Raw genomic sequence first — 23,315 nt, forward strand, 5'->3', positions numbered from 1 at the left:
TCAAAGCCAGCCTCAGAACTTAGCGAAGCCCCCTAAGCAACCTAGTGAGACCCTGTCTCTAAATAAAAATTAAAAGGCTGGGAATATGACTCAGTGGCTCAGTGGTTAAGTGCCCCTCGTTTCAATTCCTAGTACCAAAAAAAAAAAAAAAAAAAAAAAAAAAACCAAAAAACCCCCAAATAAACAACTGAAACAGCACACAGATGTGATTCCAAAATAGAGATTTATTTATTAAGGTTACTTAGTTTCTGCATACAAATCACCAATCGATCCTCATTGGGTTTTATCACTTGTTCTGGGGTTGCTTTGTTTGCCCCCACTTTAAAAAATAGAGCTCTTTTTAGCGCCAAGAAGGACAGTTAAGGCAGTGAGGCGTTTCCTTGTGTCTCAGCGGCTGGAGGCTCACGTCTCCCCCTCCAGAGATTCATGTGGTAGGTAGTTTCTTAGGTTGGAAAACCTGTCCCTGAAGAAATTATTATGCACAATAATGCAAATTCAGTCATCTGTGGTCAACTGTTTGTGCCCAATAGCTTGAAAAGAAACACCCCCTTGGTCATCAAAGTCTTGCTGGTTGGTTTCGGCTAATTTAAAAACAAAACAAAAAAACTGGCAGAGAGAAGAGAGTAGAGCAGGCTTCTGAGGACAGGGCTGTGCAAACCACACAACAACACGCACCCACTGGCTTTGTCAAAAAATGCAATAGGGCCCCTGCGTCTTTCCCTGTCACACTCTTCATGGTCCTTAAAACACCAAAGCTTGGTTCAGCGAAATCCTCCCAGGGCCACGTGCTTCTCCATAAAGGAGGCATCTACCTGCCCCGAGAGCTGTGCTCCTTGTGGGAGGAAAACCCAAACCCAAAACCCTAGGACTTGATTTATTAGCATCGTTAATTGACTTTTATCACGCTGAAATGAAGGTATCCAGTCTATGCTGCTGTGAAATTCAAAGGAGATTTGGAAGGAGGTTCATAACTTATTGCTCCATTAGAATAGACCCCCCTCAAAAAAAAAAAAAAAAAAAAAAAAAAAAAAAAGACTTTTAAAAGCAGGGCCGACCCCTGCAAACCCCTGCAAACCCCGGCTGGTCTGTGGGCAGCTCTGGGGACGCAGGCCTGGGCGGCCTGTGGCTCCATTCACAGTGATCCGGCTTGCTTGCTCATCCGCGGCTGCGGCTGGCGCGCCTCCCCTACACCTTGTAGTTGAGCTCCGCGTTCATCTTGGTGTACATCTCGTAGATGACGTCGATGGTGGCCGTGTAGTTGACCAGGAAGAGGCGGATCTTCTCCAGGCACTCCTCTTCCGTCACGTTCTGCCCCTTGGAGAGAGCTTTCAGGAAGTCGGACTTGTAGGGTGCTGCGTACAGGGCTGCCTTTAAACGAGCGACAGGGGAGCGTTAGTGCGGCCCAGACCCCAGGCCCGCGTGCTGGGGATCGGGCGGGGCTTCCCGAGGTCCATGCTGGGCAGGGTCTGTGCTGTCTGTGGTGTTGGGAGGGAAAGGAAGAGGGAGGTGTGTTTTCCCTTCTACCCCCATGAGGGACAGCAGAAGGGACACCAACTTGGGGGACAGACAGACAGACCTGGACGCAAACTCCAGCGTGTGCCGCCGACTAGCTGTGAGCCTTGAGCAAGTTACTTAGCCTCTCTGAGCCTCAGTTTCCTTGTCTGTAAAGTGGGGATAATAATGACAGCCACCTGAGTCACTTTTGTAAGGATCAGGGAGATCACGGGAAGTGCTCTGAGAGCGCCAGACGCGCAGCAGCGCTTGGCATGGGTGAGCTCGTGGGTTGCATGCTCTGGCAATGGTGAGCTGCTTCTTTGGGAAGCCCTCTTTTGAGTGAGCCCAGGCTGCTAATCCATGCTGTGGTCCCTCTTTTGCCCCAGGGGGTGACACTTGCCCAAATTTTAGGACTTAGAAAGTGAACTTGAAAAGTGCCGAGAAGCCAGGCGCAGAGGCACACGCCTGTGATCCCAGCAGCTGGGGAGGTTGAGGCAGGCGGATCCTGAGTTCAAGACCAGCCTCAGCGACTTAGCAAGACCCTGTCTCTAAAGAAAATATAAAAAAGGGCTGGGGACACAGCTGAGTGTAGAGCAGCCCTGGGTTCAAACCCCAGTACCAAAAAAAAAAAAAAAAAGTTTTTAAAAAATAACAAAAAAGTAAGAAGAGGATAGTAGGCTTAGGGCTTAGGGACGCAGAACCCAACCGCATCTTATTTAAGAGGCGGGGCCTGGCTGTGTTGCCCAGGCAGGCCTCCGACTCCTGGGCTCAAGTGACAGTCTCACTTCAGCCTCCTGATGGCTGGGATTTCATGTGTGAGCCACCACACCCAGCCCCTGTTTTTGTACCATGGGATGTGACTTGACTGGTCCGAGCACCACGGGCCTTATCTGTGACATGGGAAAAGAACAGTGCCCGCCTCCTGGGGCACCGGGACTGCAGCCCGCAGGGCTCCCTGGGCCACCTGCTCCCGAGGGGCGGTTGTAAGGCCTCTGTGGGGACAAGGGTCTGAAGGGAGGGTGAGGCTCTCAGCTGCCCCTGGAATCAGCCCCGTCCCAAGCCATGCTGGGTGGCCTGGCCAGAGGTGGCCACGTTTCCTGCCCTGTGACTGGCTCTTCCTGCACTGGCTCCTGACCTGAGCTCTCGACATGTGCCTCCTGGGGACAGGGCTGGCCACACCCTGTCTTCGTGGCAGTGAGGAAGAGCAGGCAGGCGAACCTCAGCAGGAACGCTAGCCATGGGGGGCACAAGTCCTCGCCAAGGGAGACACAGGGCCAGCAAGAGGCAGGTGGCCACAGCAGCCTGTAGGGACCCTGAGGCGTCTTGGCCTTGTGGGCCTAGGGACCTGCTGCCAACCAGGCTGGTGCTGTTTCCAGGAGGTCCTCAGTGTCAAGTGGGATGAAAGTCCACCACAGGACCTCAATCTTTCCTTGTCCTTAGGACTTCTCAGTCAGGTCACCTGTGACCAGGCTGACCTGCCCCTCCATCACAGACCTGCCCAGAGTCCCCAGTGCTACAGAGTGTGGCATGTAATTATTATCACCCTGCCTCCCCCACAGATTTCCCCAGGGGCAACGTCACCCCAACGCGGGCCACGAAGAGCCCCGTGGGCCAGCGTCCTTCCAGCAGATGCCTCCATGGGGACAGGCCCTTGCTCCCCCGTTTCCGGGGTGGGAATCCGGGCTGAGTCTGAGGGTTTGATGAGGCCGCCCTCCAGCAGGCCTCAGGGGGCTTTGCTCCCCAGGCAGGGCCCCTGGAAATGCCACCCACCATCTGCAGTAACACCCACCAAGGCCACGAGCAGGCTGACCAAGTGCACGGAAGGGCCCCAGGTGTAGCAGCCTCGCCCCACACAGGAGCCCTGCCTGCGTCCAAGGGGCGAGCGCAGCTCGGAGGACCGTGGCTAAGAAGGGGAAGGCGACCTGACGGGCCTGCAGGCAAGGCTCACCTGGAAGATCTTCTGCACAATCCAGCCATGGTACTTCTTGAGGGCCATCTCGTAGGCCTTGGTGGCGTTGACGCGGATGAGGTTGGGGTGGTTCTCGTCCCGCTCCCCGTCGCAGATGCTCTGGAGGAAGACCTGGATGAAGCGAAGGCCTCTGCGGCCCAGAGAGGGTGGCGCTTAGGACTCGTGTCCGCGGCCAGCACTCCCTGCCTGGTGGGGCTCCTGAACGGAGGCGCCTCCCCAGCGCCTCCTCTCCACCAGCCTGACCCTGCCTGGCCGGCTGACAGAGCCCTGGGCAGGGTCTGGGCCAGCCCCTCACTCCCATGTCCCGTGACCTCTCACAGCTGGCACAGGATGGGCAGCCGTCAGGGCCTGAGGGTGAAGCCACAGCGCTGGCCCTCAAGTGCTCACCGCCTGGGGACACGTCAGGCTCGCCAAGTCCAGCCCAAGCCTCTAGGTCCCTTCCGCCTTGACGCCCGGGTCCTTCTAAGCCTGCTACGCTGCAGGACGACCTGACAGGGAAGGCCGCGTGCTGCAGGACCACAACGGACCCTCCCCAAGGGTCGGACAGTGCTTCCAGCCAGGAGAAGGGAGGGACCCAGTCCTCTAGTGTCTGGCCTCCTGCCCCCCTGCACCCCCCTCCCCCCCCCCCCGTGAAGCAAGCAGGGCACCGTCAGCCCCGTCACAGACACTTGGGTTCCTCCAACAGGCTCCGAGCCAGGGCCCCCAGCCTGCCTCGCCTCCAGCTGGGCTCCTGCCTCCACTGCCCTTCACGGTGCCACTAAGGCCCCCAGATGGGCGGCTCTGCTGCCTCCCTACAGGTGGTGGGGTCAGCTCGAGGGGGGTTTTAATGGGGCAGGAGTGCTGGGTTTGGTACTGAAGAGACCCTAACCTCCTCACCCCTGAGGTAAGACAATCCTCAGACCAGAGCCCACCAGGGACCAGCCTGGAGGGCGGAGCTGAGGACGGGTCAGCTGTGGCCTGCACTGGACAGCAGCTGCTCTGAGCCCCAGACCCTCCCCTCTCAGCTCTCACGATCCCCCTCTCCTGGCAACCAGGATGATATCCGCGGCTCAGCTGGGAGACTCCGCGTGGCCCCTCCCCCGGGAAGCCTGCCCTGCCTCCGCTCTGACTTTCTGCTGCTCGGATCTGCCCACGGGCTGACCCCCAGACGGCGATGCTGCTTCCACCTGGCGGCTGCTCCTCACACCTTGACCTGCTGGCCACCACCAGGGCCCAGCATCTGCTCCCCAACCCCCGTCACCTGGTCTCACTCACGTCTGTGATCAGGACCTCTCCACCAGCCCGATGGACCCAGGGGCGTTCCTCTCCCCAGACCTGAGTCCCTAGCTGGCCGGGGCAGGCAGCTTGGCAGGGACGGTTCCTGACATGTGCTACAGGGTGTTGATTGCTGATCCCTGTCCCTGCCCAGCTTCACCCTCCCTGCTGCTCTGCTGAGGATGGCGTGGGGCTACAGGAGGCCAGCAGAGAGAATAGGGGCAGGCTCCCTCCCTCTCAGTCCAGGCCTCCAAAGAGGGCAGCCCAGGGACACCTGTGGGGCTGGGGACTGGCCTCTGACCTCATGCAGCTGCTGGTATTGCACAGGTACAGGAGAATTCTAGAGGTGATAGAGACCCAAGTGGGTTCAAAGCACAGTGTCCGCTGGCCCCGTCCAGAGGATGCACGCGCACAAATTAGATAGAAATCCTTCTCAAGATGTTGTTATTTCAACAGGTGTTGGCGAGGATGTGGGGAGAAAGGTACCCTCATACATTGCTGGTGGGGCTGCAAATTAGTGCAGCCACTCTGGAAAGCAGTGTGGAGACTCCTTAGAAAACTTGGAATGGAACCACCATTTGACCCAGCTATCCCACTCCTCGGCCTATACCCAAAGGACTTAAAATCAGCATATTACAGAGATGCAGCCACATCAATGTTCATAGCTGCTCAATTCACCATAGCCAGATTGTGGAACCAACCTAGATGTCCTTCAACTGATGAATGGATAAAGAAACTGTGGTATATACATACAATGGAATATTACTCAGCTATAAAGAATAATAAAATTATGGCATTTGCAGGCAAATGGATGAAATTGGAGAATATCATGTTAAGTGAGATAAGCCAATCTCAAAAATCCAAAAGGCGAATGATCTCACTGATAAGCGGATGATGACACATAATGGTGGGGTGGGAGGGGGGCAAGAATGGAGGAAGGAGGGACTGTATAGAGGGAAAAGAGGGGTGGGAGGGGTGGGGGGAGGAAAAAATAACAGAATGAATCAAACATCATTACCCTATATAAATGTATGACTACGCAAATGGTATGCTGTTACTCCATGTACAAACAGAAACAACATGTATCCCATTTGTTTACAATAAAAATAAATTAAAATAAAAAATGAATAAAATAAAGCTCTATCAACATCTAAAAAAAAAAAAGATGCTGTTATTTTGAGCTGAGTGCCACGGTGAACATCTGTAATCCCAGCAACTCGGGAGAATGAAGCAGGAGGATCTCAAGTTCCAGACCAGCCTGGACCACTTCTTTTTTTCAGTACTGGGACTGGAACCCAGGGACATTTATCCACTGAGTCACATCCCTGGTCCTTTTTTTATTTTTTATTTTGAGACAGGGTTTCATTAAGTTGCTTAGGACTTTGCTAAGTTGCTGAGGCTGGCTTTGAACTTGCGATTCTCTTGCCTCGGCCTCCTGAGTTGCTGGAATTACAGGTGCATACAATGGCGCCCAGCTAGCCTGGGCAACTTAACAAGCCCTGTCTTAAAATGAAAGGGCTGGGGGTATAGCTCAATGGTAGAGCACCCTGGGTTCAATCCCCAGGACATCCCCTGACACACATACACAGCTGTTATTTCTGTCAAGAAACTAATACATAAACCTACCTTGTGTATTATGTGACTGACCCTGAACAAGACAACTCTATGTGGTGCACAACCTGTACAACTGTGCTCAGAGGACCTGGGCATGTGATGTGGCCTCCAGAAGTCCCTGAAGCCTCCTCTACGACATGGGAAGAGAGAGCACACCTACCTCACAGCACATGAAACTCCACTGGGGTAGGAAGAGCTCGGCCCAGTGCCCAGGATGCAGCAGGCATTAGCTGTGCTGTTCTAGGGACTAGAGCAAGGAAGTGCCGCCACTGGACAAGCTCTGGCCCTTGAGAGGCTTTTTCTCAGTCATTAATAAGCATCGCACCAGAAAGGGGTCTAGCCTCCACGTGGGTGGTGGCAGGGCCTGCTTCCTCCTCCACAGTAGAGGCCAAGGCCCACCCCTGCCCCCGCCCATCACCTTTTCAGCCACATCAGTGCCAGCGTGGCCCCCACTTTGGGCCATTCTGCTCCATACATTTCCTTCTCCACCTCCAGGATGTTCTGCAGGGTCCGGAACTTGGCTGGGTTGGTGTCATACACGGCTTTGATTTTCTGAAATGGAACGCACGGGTTTTCCCCTTGGAAAGGCTGCCCCATGGACAGCGGCGCTGCATGCTGGGAGCACCTGCTGGGACCGGCATGACTCCAGCATCAACTCCCGAGCGCTCATGTTTCTTGAGTGCACCCTCGAGTTGGGGTGTGCAGCCTGCTTTCCAGGCTGAGTCTCATGTGGTCCAGTGGCAACCCTGAAGTGGCCACCAGTATCCCAATCTGCAGATGAGGACGTTGAGGCTCAGAGAGGGGCAGTGACATGCACGGCCACACAGCTATGCAGGTGGAGCAGGCCCCAGCCTGCCTGGCTCGAGTCCACACCCTCCAACCACCACTGACCCTGCAGACACCAGGGGCTTGAAGTTTCGCTCTGTGGATGAGCAGACACAGGCTCTTAGGATTCAAAGATGTCCAGGTACAAAAGCCTCTGGACTAGAGCCAGGTTAGCCTGGACGGTTAGCCAGGTTAGCCAGGTTAGCCTCCCGGCTCTGCCCCTCCCACTATTCTTTGCACCAGAGATTGCACGGAGGGGGCTTCACACGGAGCCACATCTCCAGGACTTTTAATGTTTTATTAGAGACAGGACCTCGCTAAGTTGCTGAGGCTGGCTTTGAACGATCCTCCTGCCTCAACCTCCCAAGCTGCTGGGATTACAGGCAAGTACCACTGCGCCCAGCTGTCACTTTCTTAAGTGACCTTGGGTGAGTCCTTCGGCTCCTCCGATCCTCAGCGTCCTCATATGTCAGAAGTCCTCAAAGGGCCGCTGGGATGAAGAAATGAGATCTTGTCGTGAGCCCCAAGCCTCTGCTGGGCCCTGAGTGGATCCTCGTGGGAGGGGGTCTATGGCTAGGGGATGGCATCAGATGACCAGGACCAGGGATGGAGAGAGCCAGGTCAATGCCACCTGTGGACTTTGGAATTTACTTCTTTGGTGGAGGTGGACATACCCTTAAGACCAAAGTCCTGGCCCAGCTGCAGCTAGGTGGCACTAGTGCAAAGGAGGACCAGGAGTTTGGGGCTCAGGTGGATGAGCTTGGGGCCGAGCCTGTTTTCCATGACGCCTCCCTGGCCCCGGGCTCCCTGGGGAGCTTGCAGCTGGGAGGGGGTGGTGACGGAGGCAGGTGTAGATCACTGTGTGTGCTAGAGCTGCAGCTCCAGGCCAAGTACGTACCGTGATGTTGCCACTTATGTCTGCCTTGATGGGTGTAAACACGGGGGACCCGAGGCAATCTGGGGGGAAATGAGAAGAGAGATTTAGTTCCCCAAAAGGGTGAAGTTCAGGACCACTATAGGCCGCAGAGGAGTGGAGATCCGAGGAGAGGTCACCTATGTTTAGGGGCAGGCAGAGTGGTTTACAGGACTTAGAGATGTTCTGTGGGAAAGGCAGTCTGGGGAGTACTGGGACCCGGGTAAACCAGGTTCTTACAGCAGGACTTGTCAGAGCCTTTAAACGCAGTGGAATAGTAAGAGACATGTCCTTCAGCCACACCACTCTCTGCCTCACTGTCCACTGGGACTTTCTGCAGTGATGACCCCATTCTCTACACTGTGCAATATGGTACCCCATGAACTTGGGCTTGACTCACAGCTCTGCACATATTAGGGGGCTGGGCACATCCCTCCAGCTTTCTGAGCCTCACATTTCCTGTCTAGCAAATGAGACAACAGAACCAAGGGACCAGGCTGACTTGAAACACGTGGCACAGGTTTTGTCCACCTCTGGAAGCGCATTTTTCCTTTCTTGGCAGAGCGTGGTCCAGCAGTGACCCCGTCAAGCTCGTGGAATGCAGACCTACAAACTGCCCAGCACGTGTGGCGTCGGGCTCCTTGTGAAGTGTGAGAAGGCTGCTGCCTCCTGTCCCCTTCCCCTCCGTTGCCCCGGCAGGCTGGTGCAGGGCCAGGGCCAGGCCACAGGCCACAGAACCTTAGAGTAGGGAGGCGACATGCAGGCTCGAGGTTCCTCACCACAAAGGTTCAACACGGACCTCACCCTCAGGCCTGAGGCGGGCAGCTGTGTGTCCCCTTCACCTGTCACCAGCCTGACACACAGCCCAGGGACAAAGACCCCGGAGCAGGTCAAGGTGGGTGCCAAACCCACAGGAGAGACGCCATGGGTAGGGCCCTCAATGCATGCACCAACTGATCACACGGGTGGGGCCTGGGGGGACTTCTGCAGGCCAATTCCAGCCAAGGTGACCCGGCACACCTGGCTGGCCATCTGGAACATTCTAATTGCAGCCGTGAAAGGAGGTGCATTGAGACGGCAGCATTAAATGCTTTAAATGAAACACTCTGTCCGAGGATGAGGGAGGGCCAGGGAGGGTCAGGGGTGCAGACGATGGCACCAGAACTGTCAGCCGGCCACACCTCAGCTAAGCAGGTCTCCTCACCTGTGTTTCTCAGTTTCCTAGTGTGTCAAATGGGGCAATTACAGTGCTTATTTCATAGGGTTATCTCAGGAAATTCAAACAGTGCATCAGAGCTGGGATGGCTGAAGCTCGGTGGTGGAGCTCAGGCCTAGATGTGCGAGGCCTGGGTTCCATCCTTAGTGCGTGTGTGCGTGAGAGCGCATCACAGACGCGGATATATAAACAACACATCAAACGCCCTCAGCAGAGTGCTCCCTGCATGGTGAATGCTGGATAAATGGGCTTTAACCATTTTCATGACTTCGTCTCATTATCAGAGTCAGGATCCTTAGTCCAGGGGCAAAGCGGCCCTCCAGGGACCATACTAGAGCCTTCAGTGGGGTGGCCTGGTCAGAAGCAGCGCACGGGCTGGGGGCGTGGCTTGTGGTTGAATGCTTGCCCAGCACGTGGGAAGCCCTAGTTCATCCCTAGCACTGCAAACAAAACCAAAGGACGGGGGCTGCTCCGGCGCTGGGCTGGGGTTCAGGCCAGCTGCCTGACCCAGGATACGCCTCCGGAATGGGCCTGTCCAGAGCATTCATGAAGTAACTGCTCCGTCCTACCTCCAACCCTGCCTGATGCACCCTGGGCACCCACCCTGGGCAGTCAAGCAATTCATTAGACCTAGAAGGGGTTCCCTCCCGGGATGGCTGAGAGAGCCAAGATCTTCATTCCTCTGCTGGGGACTCTTCTTGATAGTGTGGCTGGGCATCACCAATTCCAACTCTTATGCCTGTCATCCCAGCAGCTCGGGAGGCTGAGGCAGGATTGTGGGTTCAAAGTCAGCCTCAGTAACTTAGCAAGGCCTAAGCAACTCAGTGAGGTTCTAAACAACTCAGAGAGACCCTGTCTCAAAATAAAAAAATCACTTGTCCAAAGATTTACAGGGGACTGAAGAATGGCTGGGGGACTGCACAGATAGGTACAGTAGATTTATGGTGGAGCCTAAGGCTGGGGATGTAGCTCAGTGGCAGAGAACTTGTCTAGCATGCTCAAGGCCCTGGGTTCAATCTCCAGTACCACAAAAAAAAATAAGTAAAATTTAAAATTATGGTAGACTGTAGGTGGTAAATGTATGAATATTCACTATGAAATTCTTTCAACTATGCCAGATGCTTGAAATTTTTCATAGGAAATACTGGAAATGAATATCAGGTTTATGATTTTCTGCTCAAAGTCCCACTTCTTCCATTTTTCTTTGCAGGTCCTTTTGCCCTCCAGCGATCATAGTTATGTGTGCAATACTTTGTTGCCGGCTGCCTTGCCCGCCACACTGGAGCTCCTAGAGGGTGGGCACCAGGTTGCCTTGGTTGCCTGCTGTGCTTCACACCCAGCTCAGTAGGTGCCCCCACCAGGTGCGTGGATGACATCTGTGCAGTGAGTGGGTGAACAGACTGGGGCACGTGCAACCTATCAGGAGATTTCCTTGGGAGGGTCCGTAGACACCCACCCAACAGAGATGGTGAAGGACAGTGAAGGCTTGGGCCTCAGTTTCCTGCCTGTAACACGAGAACCTTGCAGGACGTCCCCTGCAGGGAAGCTCTGAGGGCGAGGCATCAGCACTGGCTGTAATGCTTACACTGCTAAGGCTGATCTACCGCCCTCTTCAAAGCGAGAAGACAGGAAAGCAGGGCTGGGGTCAGGTCACCGGCAATCAAGGGGGTGGTTTCTTGGCTAGTCTCAACGACTCAAGTCACTCCGTGTTCATTTCAGAGATGCAGAAAAAATGTTCTCGGCTTCCTGGTCTTTGAAAGTGGCTCTGGTGCTGTTCTGGTGGCCCTGCCCTGAAGGCATGGAGAAAGGCCTTTTGTTTGGGGTTCTCCTGACAGTGAGCTAGGAGAGTCACGCGGCCACTGTGGTCAGCAGGCGCCAGGACCCGACAGTAGCTGTTATTGTGCGGTGGCCGCGGTGCAGGACTGGAGCTGCTGCTGGACTGTGGGGGAAGGACGGGCTCACTGAAGGGCACTTCTGAGGCTGGGGACCTGCGGAGGCACGCACACAGAGGGGCCGGAGCTCCCTGCCCGTCTCCAACTCCGTGGTCTCCGCGCTGCGCATGTGTGTGCAGTCGCAGGCCGGGAGCATCTGTAGGTGGCCGTGGGTGATCAGAGAAGGGCCTGCTGCTCTAGAGCCAGCCAGTCATGGGCTGGAAACCTGCCTCTGGTGTGGCTTTGGCCAAGTGACTTGACCCTCTGGGCTCGGACCCTTCCCTTCCTATGGTCCAGAGGCGGCTGCCCACATGGCACCACGCCTACAGAAGCCAACGGACTTGCTCAGGGCCACACAAGGAGCGCCAGGAACTCCCACCCAATTATTGAGCCAAGGCTGCTTCTATTACACTAACCTTGCCTTTCCTTCTAGAATATTCCCATCTGCTTGTGTAAAACTCATGAAAAACAAGAGGACTTGTTTTTGATGACAGAACATCAGAGGATGGTTTTAACTCCCAAGCAGTGGTGGCCTTGCTGACAGCTTACACTTAGGCTTGCCTGCTCCGACAGGGCCCAGCACATTTCTAGCAGGCTCTCCAGCCTGACCTTTCCTACAGAATGCAGCCTGCTACAAAATGACCTTTCTTGTTTTACCAGTTTTGAAGTTACCCCAAACTTGTTTTAATCGTTGTTAGCAAACAGGCTCTTTGAAATGTCATCCAGAACCTGTCTGCCTGGAGGGAGGGAGGGGGCTTGGATGGTTTTCTAGTTCATCATCTTACCTGGGGGAGGGGGGAGCTAGCTTTGAAAAAGTCAGGTATGCCCCCACCGTCTTATCATGGAACCAGCTCAAATGGGCACGGATCCTAAATACAGTACGGCTGTGGCTATCTGCAACACCTGGCCAATGGCCCCTGCTTTTCGGGAGCGGTTCCCCCCTCCCAAGCATGCTACTTAACCCTGAAGGCATAAGGAAAAGACCAATAAACCTCATTATAAACTAAGAAACTTCCTCTATGAGGCAGGGGAAAAATCCTACCACTAATCAAAGCCAGACAATCAACTGGGGTGGGAGGTAGTTAGTGTCTGTGTAACAAACAGAACAGATAAGAGGCCATTATTCCTAGTAGGTAAGGAAAAAATATCAGCCCTATAGAACAATGAGCAATTCACAGAAGAAATGAAAAGATGCTTAATTTCAATAATAAAGAGAAAAAGAAAATGAAAATGGTAATATTTTTCATCTACCAAATAATTTTTTTTTTTTTTTTTTTTTTTTTTTTGAGACAGGGTCTTGCTTGTTGCTTAGAGCTTCACTACGTAACTGAGGCTGGCCTCAAACTTTCAATTTTTCTGCATCAACCTCCCAAGTTGCTGGAAAGACGGGCATGTGCCCCAGTGCCCAGCTCATCTACCAAATAACTTCATGAATGTACCAATCTTCTCTAGTTCAACCATGCTGGATGGAATTTGTCACAATATAACACAAATGTCCCTGCTTTCATACAACAAGATGTTTGCAATTTTCTCTTTTCTTTCTCTTTTTCAGTACTGGGAATTGTACCGAGGGGCACTTTACCACTGAGCTACATCCCCAGTTCTTTTAATTTTTTATTTTGAGACAGGCTCTCACTGAGTTGCTTAGGGCCGCCCAAGTTGCTGGGTTAGCCTTGAACTCGGGATCCTCCTGCCTCAGTTTCTGGAGTATCTGGGATTATAGGCCTGCACCATTGCGCTCAGCCCCTCTGGGATATTTTTAAAACTTCTCTTGATGGTTGGCGGCTACGTCTTCCTGCTTTGTCTGCAGTACTTCAATTCTGCTAAATACTTGAAAGACAAATAGCCAACTGTGTCGGAGTCACCTGCAAGATAGGAGACAGGCATGCAGGAATCCCAGGGAAGGGTTCGTGCATGATCTCCAGGACTACTGTGGCTGCACAGGGGCCATTTGGGACCCACCCTGTGCCTGGGTCTCTGCCACAGTTCAGATGGGTGACATTGCCAGAGAGCAGAAGTCCCCATAAGCTAGCAGTCACCATATGCCACCCAGAATCAGACTCATTTCCTCTTTTTCTAGCCTGCACACAGTTGGAAAGCACTGTCCCTGAGCTGACGAGACCGCAGTGCAGCGGGGGTGTAGCTCTCTGGTACAGCGTGCCTAGCACGCTGGAGGCCCTGGGTCCCTGCTCCAGCACTGCAAAAACAAACAAACAAAACAACACAACCACAGCACATATATAGAAATTTCCATCCAAGCTGCCCACCCTGTCTTCCTGTCTTATAACAGGTGATACCCTGCTGGGTAGGGCCCTGCCCTGGCCCACCCTCTTATTTGATCTCAGGAATAATCTTCATTCAAGAAACAGAGCACTGTTTTTCAGATGTACCGTGTGACTCAGGTGGGAACACGCCTAACTCCAACCCATAAATGCTTACTTCAAAAAAGGAGGAACAAGAGGCCTGTGTTGCAATCTAGCAGCCTGGTGTGGGGAGGTTCCATTTCATCCTCAATTTTTTTTTTTTTTTTTTCACAGCTGGATAATAAAGTTCAGTTGTTAAAGACACAGGGTAGATTAACTTTACAGGCTCTGGGTTACAACGATCATAATGGGAGGCTCTCAAATTACAGCTGATGGAGATGAATCATTTATTAATTTCAGGGTAGGGGTTGTCACAGCTCAGGTCACACTAAGGCCTATTTTGAAGGATAAGAACCCTGAAAATGTCCATGTTCCTAAAACTGGTTTGTGCTTGAACTTTACTGTTAAAAGGAAAAACCGTTAACAAAACACTTCACAATATTGCTTTAAAAAGTCACCCCGTGACATGCTAAACCTTTGTCCACATGGCCCTCTTTGGCAAAAAACAGCCAGGAACTGGGAATGCAACTGGGAAAATCAGTTTTTATTTGCTGTGTGGCTTGGGAGAAATTAGTTCACCTCTCTGAGCTACAGTTCCTTCATTTGTAAAATGAGGCTGACAATGACTTTACCTCACAGGGTTGTTGTGAGGTTTAAATGAGTTAGTGTAAATAAAGGGCTTAGCACAGTTTCTGGCACCTAGTAAGTACTCAATAAAAGGAAGGTATTATTATTTATGTTTATTATACATTATGTCATCAGCTTCTTCTTTCTCAATAGGTAAAGCTTTTCTTTAGGGAGGGAATCCAGAAAACAATGATTCCAATGATTAAGAAATCAAAGGAGATGTGGCCCAGTGTGAGAGAGCCGGCCTAGCATGTTTGAGGCCCTGGGTTCAGTCCCTAGGACTGCATTAGAAAGAAGGAAAGAAAGAAAGAAATCAAAGGAGAAAGGAAGGGAAGAAGGTGGGAGAGAGACAGATTGACTGATAAGGGTAAAATTCGCAGAGATCGCCCAGCCATACAATAATGACTTCAAGTGTATTCCAGACCATTAAAAAGGGATTTCAGACAAGAGCGAACGAAGTAAGGAACTTGGAGCAAGAGTAATGCCGAAAATGAATCACTTTGGAGTAGGGGAAGTCTGAGTCGCTGCCTAACTGCCTGGGCGGAAAGCAGAGGTTTTATAGGACCCTGGAGAGGGCCGATCCACAGTAATGACTTTGAAATGCTCAGATACAGTGAACACAGTAACACACACACACACACACACACACACACACACACACACACAAGAGCCTTGATACAAGTAACACTGTAAGAATGTAACAAAAGGACTTACCATTCACCCAGGCCATTTCTAAGCTGAAACAATGAAACCCAAGACTAGAAGCCATCATTTCCATTCTAATTAGCCCAGTGAAATAAGCACATTGTCATGCCCAGCGAAACTTCCTATCTTTTCCCTCCCCCACAAATGTGGTAGACAGGGGACAGGCCCTGCTCCTCCAAGAAGAAGACTTCCCCTAGCCTCCTGTGTCCTGATCCAGGGCTGGTCCCCCTGTCACAGGCTGGACCTGCTTCAAAGCCCCCAGGGCCACCTTCTAGCTTCAGAACCTCATCATATCCCTCTCTGAACTTGTTTGCTCTCATATTTCTTTTTTTTTTTTTTTTTTCTTTCTTCTTTCTTTCAAGTTGTAGATGGACACAATATATTTATTTTATTTATTTCTTTTTATGCAGTGCTGAGGATGGAACCCAGTGCCTCACACATGCTAGGCAAGCGCTCTACCACAGAGCCACAAGCATGCCTCATATTTCTAAAGGTCCTTAATCTTGGAAGCCACTTGAAATAGAGGTCACACTGTGATCAGGGGTCCCGCAGGAGATTTTACCAAGCGCTTTGTCAAGCATGCTTCCCATTCCTTTGACAACAGTTGGTCAACTATGCTCTGTCGGGCTCTGCCAGAACTGCTGCTAGGTCCTGGTAGGCCCTGACTTCTGTCCCGAAGGGAGTCACAGTGGAACACAGACCCTCTAAGCAGCCCTGCACGGCAAATGCCCTACAGGCAGAATGAAAGACAGATTTCCCTCCTGCTTCTCACTCTAGCAGCAGAGGCCAGACCTCAGGCCTTGACCTCAAGGCCAGACTTCCCGGAACACAGAAAGACCTCACCCCATCATCAAGGGGCAGGAGAAGTGTGCACCACTGGTCTGCGCTCAGCACAGGCCTTCCCGTGCTACAAAGGAGGATGCTGCAGCAATTCGCAGAAGGAAGCAGCCAGCAGCTGGCCCTGAGCCCTGGCAGGCAGTCACCAAGACTCAGAGGTGGCATCTTTTTGGCAGGTCCCTGTTGCTCAAGGGCTGTGTGGCAAAAGGTGCAGTTTCTAGGATGATCTGGCCTACCTGTGCAAAGACGGTGAGTCCAGGCCTTCGGCACCGACACCATCGGTGAGCCACCTCCACTGACCCTCCTGGGAGTCCCTGCATCCCTGTCTCACAGCTGGGGCTGTAGGCTCAGTCGGGGAAGGGCTTGGCCTGAATGCACAGTTTTAGTCCCACAGAAACCAAGGTCAGGCTGGCTCAGCTTGATGTGAACATCCATCAACTGTCCAGGGTTCTCAGGGCATGGATATCAAAGGAAAGTAGACTCAAAGTGACATTTCCCCTGAGCCTCAGAAACAGCCAATGCATAGGCTGTTAGGTGGACTGACAGGAAAACACCATGGGGTCAGCAGCAGCTCCCTCCCAGCTTGCTCAGAGTGGACTCAGGCCAGGTAAGACCATGAGTGGGCACCAGCAGCACCCAGTAGGTGTTCCTAAAGGTCCTGAAGCTTCACCAACTGCACACTTGAAAATGCACCTGCAGTCGAGGACAGGAAGCTGGAGGCAGTTCCTGAACTGTACAAACCATCACAGAAAGTGCCTACTTGGCTTGGTCTCGCCACAGGGGTCCCTCCCAGGTACAGAGTCCACATCCCTTTCCTCTCTAGAGCCCAGCTCTCAAAAGACACTCAACCACAATGAAAACTAACCTGCTGTACTGGGAAGGTGAATGCAGTTTCACCTGTCTTTCTTGGGACATTCTTTACAAAGACAAAACTCAATGTACATTTGCATTAGCATAAAAAATAACAAAACAAAGCATCTCAGGGATGTGGCAGTGAACCCAAGTTTCAGAAGTGCTTGTTGCAATAGAGGCAGCTTCTTACAGGTAAAGGAGTAATGGGGGGCTGCTTCCCAGCAGCTAGTCCATGCTCCAGTTATAGGAAAGCTGACCTGTTTGGGACTCCCTCCACAAAAGACTTCCACACCTCAGCCACTCTAGTTTGCATTCAAATAACGAGGAGTTGCACACTCAGTCAGGCAGGCTGTAGCTGAAGTTGCACTTCAGAGGAAACACACATATCTGCTCTGTGGCTCCCAGGCCACTTGCCATGTGGCAAGGTTACCAATGGTGTCAGCAGAGTCCCTGGATAGCAGGCTGGCTCTACTGGGTTCTTCTCCACTACTGGAGAGAAGCCAGGCCAGCAGGCAGGCCCTTGGCAAGGGCACTACATGAGGAGTTCAAAGGCCTGAGTTCAAGACTGGTTAGGCAGAAGCTCACTGGCTGTGTGGCGGTGGGCAAGTCGCCTTGACTCTCTGGCTTAAGAATTGGGTAGGGGGCTGGGGAGATAGCTCAGTCGGTAGAATGCTTGCCTTGCAAGCACAAGGCCCTGGGTTCGATCCCCAGCACCCAAAAAAAAGAGTTTGGGCAATAAAATAAGAAGATAATTTTATGCTTCTAGGTTGTTCCCTCCACCCCAATGGAGTGAGCACTGAATTAAAAATTATGGAATATCAATCTCTTTGGGTTCACTCTAGGACTATTTAATAAGTGCCAGATACCTGTACGACTGGATTCTATGGCCATCCATTTAAATATGCCAGGAGGCACGGATGAAGAAAAATCACCCCTAGAATTTGAACCTCAAGACTGAAAGGAATAAAACCAATAATCCAATTAATAAATAGGCAGATGAATTACACAGACATTTCTTAAAAGAAAAAGTACAAATGGCCAACAAATACATGAAAAAATGTTCAACATCCTTAGCAATCAGGGAAATGCAAACTACACTGAGATTTCATCTCACTCTGGTCAGAATGGCAGCCTTCAAGAAAACAAGCAATCATAAATGGTGGAGAGGGCTGGGGAGATAGCTCAGTCAGTAGAGTGCTTGCCTTGCATGCACAAGGCCCTGGGTTCGATCCCCAGCACCGCCAAAAAAAAAAAAAAAAAAAAAAAAAAAAATGGTGGAGAGTCTATGGGGGAAAGGAAGACTCATACATTATTGGTGGGACTGCAAATCAGCCCAATTGCTTTGGAAAGCACTACAGAGGTTCCTGAAAGGCTAGGAAAGGACCCCCATATGACCCAGCTATACCACTCTTTGGTATTTATCCAAAAGAACTAGAGTCAGCACACTATAGCAATATGTGCATTCCACCACTTATAGAGGTGAATATAACAGCCAAGTTATGGAACCAACCTAGTGTCTGTCAGCAAACAAATGGATGAAGAAAATGTGGTATATATACGCAATTGAGTTTATTCAGCCCTAAAGAATGAAATTCTGTCATTTGAGGTAAATGAATGGAACTAGAGACTATCTTGCTAAGTGAAATAAGCCAGACTCAGAAAGTCAAGGGACTTTCTAGAAGCTAGAGAGAAAGAAAGGAATAAAAAAAGGATCTCATGAAAATATAAGGGAAACCAAGAGAAAAGAGAAAGGAGATCAAGAGGGAAGGAGGATGTTCTGAAGAACAACATCTGCCGAATTATGCCATGTCCATTTATGAACACGCCATTAATGAATCCTGCTTATGAGTATAATTATAAACACTGACTTAAAATAATAATGATAGAAGGGAGACAGTAGAGCAAGGGGATCAGGAAGAGGGAGGAGGGGAGGAAAAGGGAAAGTATAGGGAGCGAGAGGGATCAGATTGCTGTGTGCATGTACAGACGTGGTTTCATGAGTCCCACCATCATGTATAATTATAATGCACCAATAAAAATAATATAAAAAATAAATGGCATTATACATTTGTAATGATACTTGGATATAAAAGAATTAAAAGAGGGGAGAACTGAGAGGGGTGGAAATCTTTGGCTCTTCCACCTCTGGTTTTTCCCCAGTGAGAGCAAATATGTGTCTTCTCACGCACCAACTCTAACTGATCTGGAGTGGTTGCTAAGGAAGATGCTGAGGCTGGGGGTGTAGCTTGGTGGTAGAGCACTTGTCCAGAATGAACACGGCTCTAGAGTTGATACCAACACTGCAAAAAAGAAAAAAGAAAAAAGAAAGAAGCCCAGGCTTCGTCTAGGCTCAAAGGGAAAAACAATATCATGATTGATTAATGTCTGCCATGAATACAGGTTATAAAAGGGGTTATATATTTCAATTCAGTCACATGTTTTAATTTAATCACGTATTTTAATTTGGAAAGAGAATGGAAAAGCAGATTCAGCAAAACTCTAGAAGAATGGGAATGGAACCAAAGGTATTCATTCAGCAATTGTGTTAGCTCGCCAAGTGCTAGGCATGGAAATAACTCAAAGTCACAGAATGTGATGGGTTCTGTGAGTCTGAGAGTGTCAGGAAAGGCTTTCCAGGTGAAATGACCACTAAGCTAATTCCTTAAGCATATGTGGAACCCAGTCAGGTAAAAGGCAAGTGGTGACTACGTGCGCCAGACAGAAGGACTGACATGGTGAGAGCTCTGGCGACAACAGCACAGTGCCATTGTGGGGCATTAGGCAGCCACTGAGGCTTCTGGGCAGGGAGTGACAAGACCAAATGGCATCTACGTCTCCCCGCCTCTGTCCTCCAAGTGTTAACGCTCTACAACGGCTGCATAATTGACCTAAAATATGAGAAAGCTTGCCTCACGGAAGTCAGTCTTGCAAACTGATCAGTTAGGTGAGATCCGATTACTGGGTCAAGATAGAAGATGGACAAATGGTTGGCCTCTATGAATGTAGTAAAACTTGTACAACTCAAGAGATTCAGGCCAGAGATACGGAGGAAGGACAAGCCCAAGATAACAATGCTCTAAACGAGAGAAGCAGAAGGTTGATCTGCAGCCCACACCCACTGAAGCAGAAAGAATTAGTACTCATCAAGTCCAGGCAATTGTGTCGTAAACTGTACCTGGCAAAGACTGAAGTAATGTGGCTGCTCTAACAGGTTAAAAGCCTTCACATTCTTGGACCCAGAAATTTCACTTCTACAAGTGAGAAACAGGGCTGGGGCTGCGGCTCAGTGGCAGAGCACTTGCCTAGTACATGTGAGGCACTGGGTTTGATCCTCAGCACCACATATAAATAAATAAATATGCATAAAGGGATTGTGTCCACTACATATATAAACGATGAGAAACACCCAAAAAATGTGGAAAAAGGAAAAAAAAAAACCCTTATTTCAGAAGGTTATGAGCGGATTAACAAATCAATAAATGACATCATTTGTTTGTGCTCAGTTTTCCTTCAATTAACAGATATTCCTAGCAGAATTTAATACTTTTCAAAATGGTTTTGGGCCCTCTGCCATTTACTTCTGTATCTAGAGCAATAGTTCTCAATCCAGGGGGGATTCTGGCTCCATCAAGATAGTTTTTGGTAGTCACAACTTCAGGCAGAGGTCTGGAAGGCTGCTCAACATCTCACAAGGAACTTGACACTCCCTCCACCACAAAGAATAATCTGGCCCCAAAGTCGGCAGTGACATCACGGAGACACCCCGACTGGGAGGAGACCAAATTGCAGTGTTTTTTCAGACTCCTGGCATCCACCGTTCCAGACCCGCTCCACTCAAGAGAGATATGGGCCACTCAAATCATTCACGTGGCCAGATGCTCCCTGGATCTAGACAAAGCCCTGCATTAGGGTTGACAGCAGATCTTTAAAAAAACAAAAAACAACAACAACAACAAAAAAAAACACTGAGCCCTGGATAAAAGCCACTAGGGAAGAACCCTCCTAAAACCTGTGTCTTAAACCCACAGGAGGAAGTTGCTTCCCAGAAGCAGCAACATGGTTCAAAGTGGATTAGCACTGTTTCTTCTTCAAGAGCACCAAAAATTATCCTGGGTGACAGTGAACAGCTCTGGGGGGCACAGTGCCTTGTGGTGGTTAACGCTTTGTGGGCAAACCCCACTGACGCTTTTGTCTAAATGATGCTTCTGTCCATAGCTGTGACACCCTGCAGCCAGAATCAGAGCAAAGACAACAGTCCTTTGAGACCAGGAAAAGGGAGGCAGAGATGCTCTTCTGTCCTGGCTCCAGCTGCCACCTGCACCATTCCTTCCAAACTAACCAGGTAATTGTATCCAAAAAAGGTGCCCAAAAAGCAGAACCCGCCCTGTGCAACCTTGTTGAAGAAAAGGGAGGAACAGGATGCTGAGCGACCTGGGTCTCTCACCTCACCATTGCTGACATTTAGGGCTGGATCATTCCTTGTGGTGGGAACTGTTCTGTGCACTGTAGGAGGTTTAACAGTGCCCCTCGAGCACCCCATAGCATCCAGTAACATCCCTGAGTTATGACAAACAAAAATGTTTCCAGACCTTGCCAGATGTTCCCTAAGGGGCAAAATCACCCTCCAAATCTGGCTTAAACAGATTCTGAATCCTCCAGGGTAAGCTAGCTCTGACCTGCAAATATTCAGAGAACCAAAGAGGAAACAAAAAAACACAACTGTCACAAAAATAAACAACTTCTCAATGCTAAAACCAGGTAGCTCCCAGGCCCCTGCCTGGAGATGCAGTGTTACCTCAAGCAGAGATACAGATAATAAGAACGTTTCGACCATTCAACAGTATTGACTGAGCACCTATTATGTACCAGGCAATGTCCTGGGCACCAGGGACACAGCAGTAGATGTAAAAGACCCTGCACTCAAGTTGCTTACCCAGGTCGGAGATGCAAATAAACCAGGCAAGTGCACTGGCTCCAGCACTGATTAATTACCTGCTATGGGAAGGAACCAAAATTACTTCCAGGAACTTAGCGATACGCGATCACTCCTCACACAGCGAACATGTATCTGGCAGTTATGGCCTCTGTGCTTTACACACACCCTTACTTACTCCTCATGGCTAACCTAGAAGATCAGCATCCTCATTTCACAGATGGGGACACTGAGGCTCGAGAGGTTAGGAGGAAACCTGGGATACAAACTGGCATAACCACAACCACCCCTGTGGGAAGTACCACCCACGATAAGCCCTGATCACCCACAGGGGAAGAGGCTGCCCTGGGTGCCAAATCTCTTCAGTCCAAATCAGTCCGAAGGTTTTGCCTGCTTGTGGATTTCAGATGGACTCTGCCCTGGAGGCTGGTATCTTCCTGTAAAGCTACCGAGTGAAGCAGCAGGGCAGGGCACTGGGAGACTTCCCATGGAAGAGAAGAAAGCAGAGGCTCAGGTTGCACCCTTTACTGGGAACGAAAGGCAGAAGCAGATGCTATTGGCTTCTAGTTCCCATTTTCCATCCAGGGCCTGTAACTGGGGGAAGGGAAGGAAGGAATGAGGGTCTGCGTCTGGCTTAGGGACCACTTTCTCAGTGTTCCCATGACCACCTTCATCATGATATAAGGAGGAGGTTCTTCCTCTTTTAGAGCCCAAAATGAGGAAGGGATTTGTACCAACCACCCTGAGTCTGACATTACCCCACAAGGCAGCAACCACTGTCCCAGCCCTGTCCTGAGTGGAGGAAAAACTTTAGGTGCTTTCCCCTAGAAAAAGGCCCGAGAGTTTTGAAACTCCATCTTCAAATCCCCTTCTCCCTGTCCTGCCCCACCCTTGGAGGTGGGGTGGAGGGTCTCTGGCATGGGGGGGATTCTGAGGAATTCCAACTTCACAGGTCCCAGGAGGGAGAGGCTGGAAGAGAAGGCTTATTCGTTTTAAAGGGAGGGCTTCAGAACCATTCTAAAAGTGAAGAAATATGGGGCGAGAGACGAAGGGCTTTGGGGCTGAAAGAGTAGGATGTTTGGGGGCAGATGGAGGAGGGGGCCTACATAACAGAGACGCCAGAGTAAGGGGTACTTGGGAACCACGGTCGGTTGAGGAGCGCGAGTGAAGGACTGGCATGCATTTGAGGGACAGGGAAGAATGTCGGCTGTCTGTGGGGATGGAGGGCTTGGGGGTGTGTGGGAAGAGATGGAGGCTGTGACATGTTAGGAGAGATGATCTGGGAGTAGTAGTCTGGGGGTGGGGGAAGAATCTGGGATGCTTGGAAGGAAAGGGATGGAGGAAGTAGGAAATAGGACTCGGGGTGTCTAGGGGAGGGGTGATTTGGGGATGCTCGGGGGAAGGATTCAGGTGCGTCTGGAACAGGGCTGCCGACCAGCTCCCACCTTCCCCCCAGCTCACCGAAGAAGGGCGGCAGGTGGGACACCGCCTCCAGGAAGGGCCCGGTCTCTATCTGCTTGTCCGCCGGCAGCGGCTTCAGCAGGTGCTCCGCCAGCAGCGCCATTTCGGGGTCGAGGCCCGCGGTGATGCCCCAGCCGGCGCCGCGGGCGTCCACGCCGCCCCCCGGGCCGCCGCCGTCAGCGCCGGGGCCGTCACTGCCGCCTGCCGCAGGCTCCGGGGACGCCAGCGTCGCCACTTCCGCCCGCGCCGCGCCCTCGTAGCCGAGCGCTCAGCGCCGCCCGCCGGCGGAGCGCCTAAGCGGCCGGGCGCGCCGCCCCGCCC

The 23,315-nt window shown here is 51.3% G+C and overlaps 1 protein-coding gene across 1 annotated transcript; it reads right to left on the reverse strand.

Annotated features, from left to right (window-relative positions):
- Positions 1-206: 206 nt before the first annotated feature.
- Gltp (glycolipid transfer protein) lies at positions 207-23,255 on the reverse strand. The gene is made up of 5 exons (XM_047562486.1): positions 22,995-23,255; positions 8,055-8,113; positions 6,750-6,883; positions 3,443-3,593; positions 207-1,368 (listed from the first exon to the last, which is right to left on the reverse strand). Exons 1-5 carry the CDS (start codon positions 23,095-23,097, stop codon positions 1,186-1,188), a joined length of 630 nt encoding a protein of 209 aa, XP_047418442.1. The 5' UTR covers positions 23,098-23,255; the 3' UTR covers positions 207-1,185.
- Between the last annotated feature and the right edge of the window lie 60 nt (positions 23,256-23,315).

This window comes from Sciurus carolinensis, chromosome 8, assembly GCF_902686445.1.
Source record: "Sciurus carolinensis chromosome 8, mSciCar1.2, whole genome shotgun sequence".
Lineage (NCBI taxonomy): Eukaryota > Metazoa > Chordata > Mammalia > Rodentia > Sciuridae > Sciurus > Sciurus carolinensis.

Excerpts from the sequence above, each read along its gene's own strand:
- Gltp (XM_047562486.1), bottom strand. The coding sequence starts at position 23,097 with ATGGCGCTGCTGGCGGAGCACCTGCTGAAGCCGCTGCCGGCGGACAAG. Across the intron at positions 6,884-8,054 it reads ACATAAGTGGCAACATCACG|AAAATCAAAGCCGTGTATGA; the intron begins GTACGTACTTGG and ends GTTCCATTTCAG. Across the intron at positions 1,369-3,442 it reads TTGTGCAGAAGATCTTCCAG|GCAGCCCTGTACGCAGCACC; the intron begins GTGAGCCTTGCC and ends GCTCGTTTAAAG.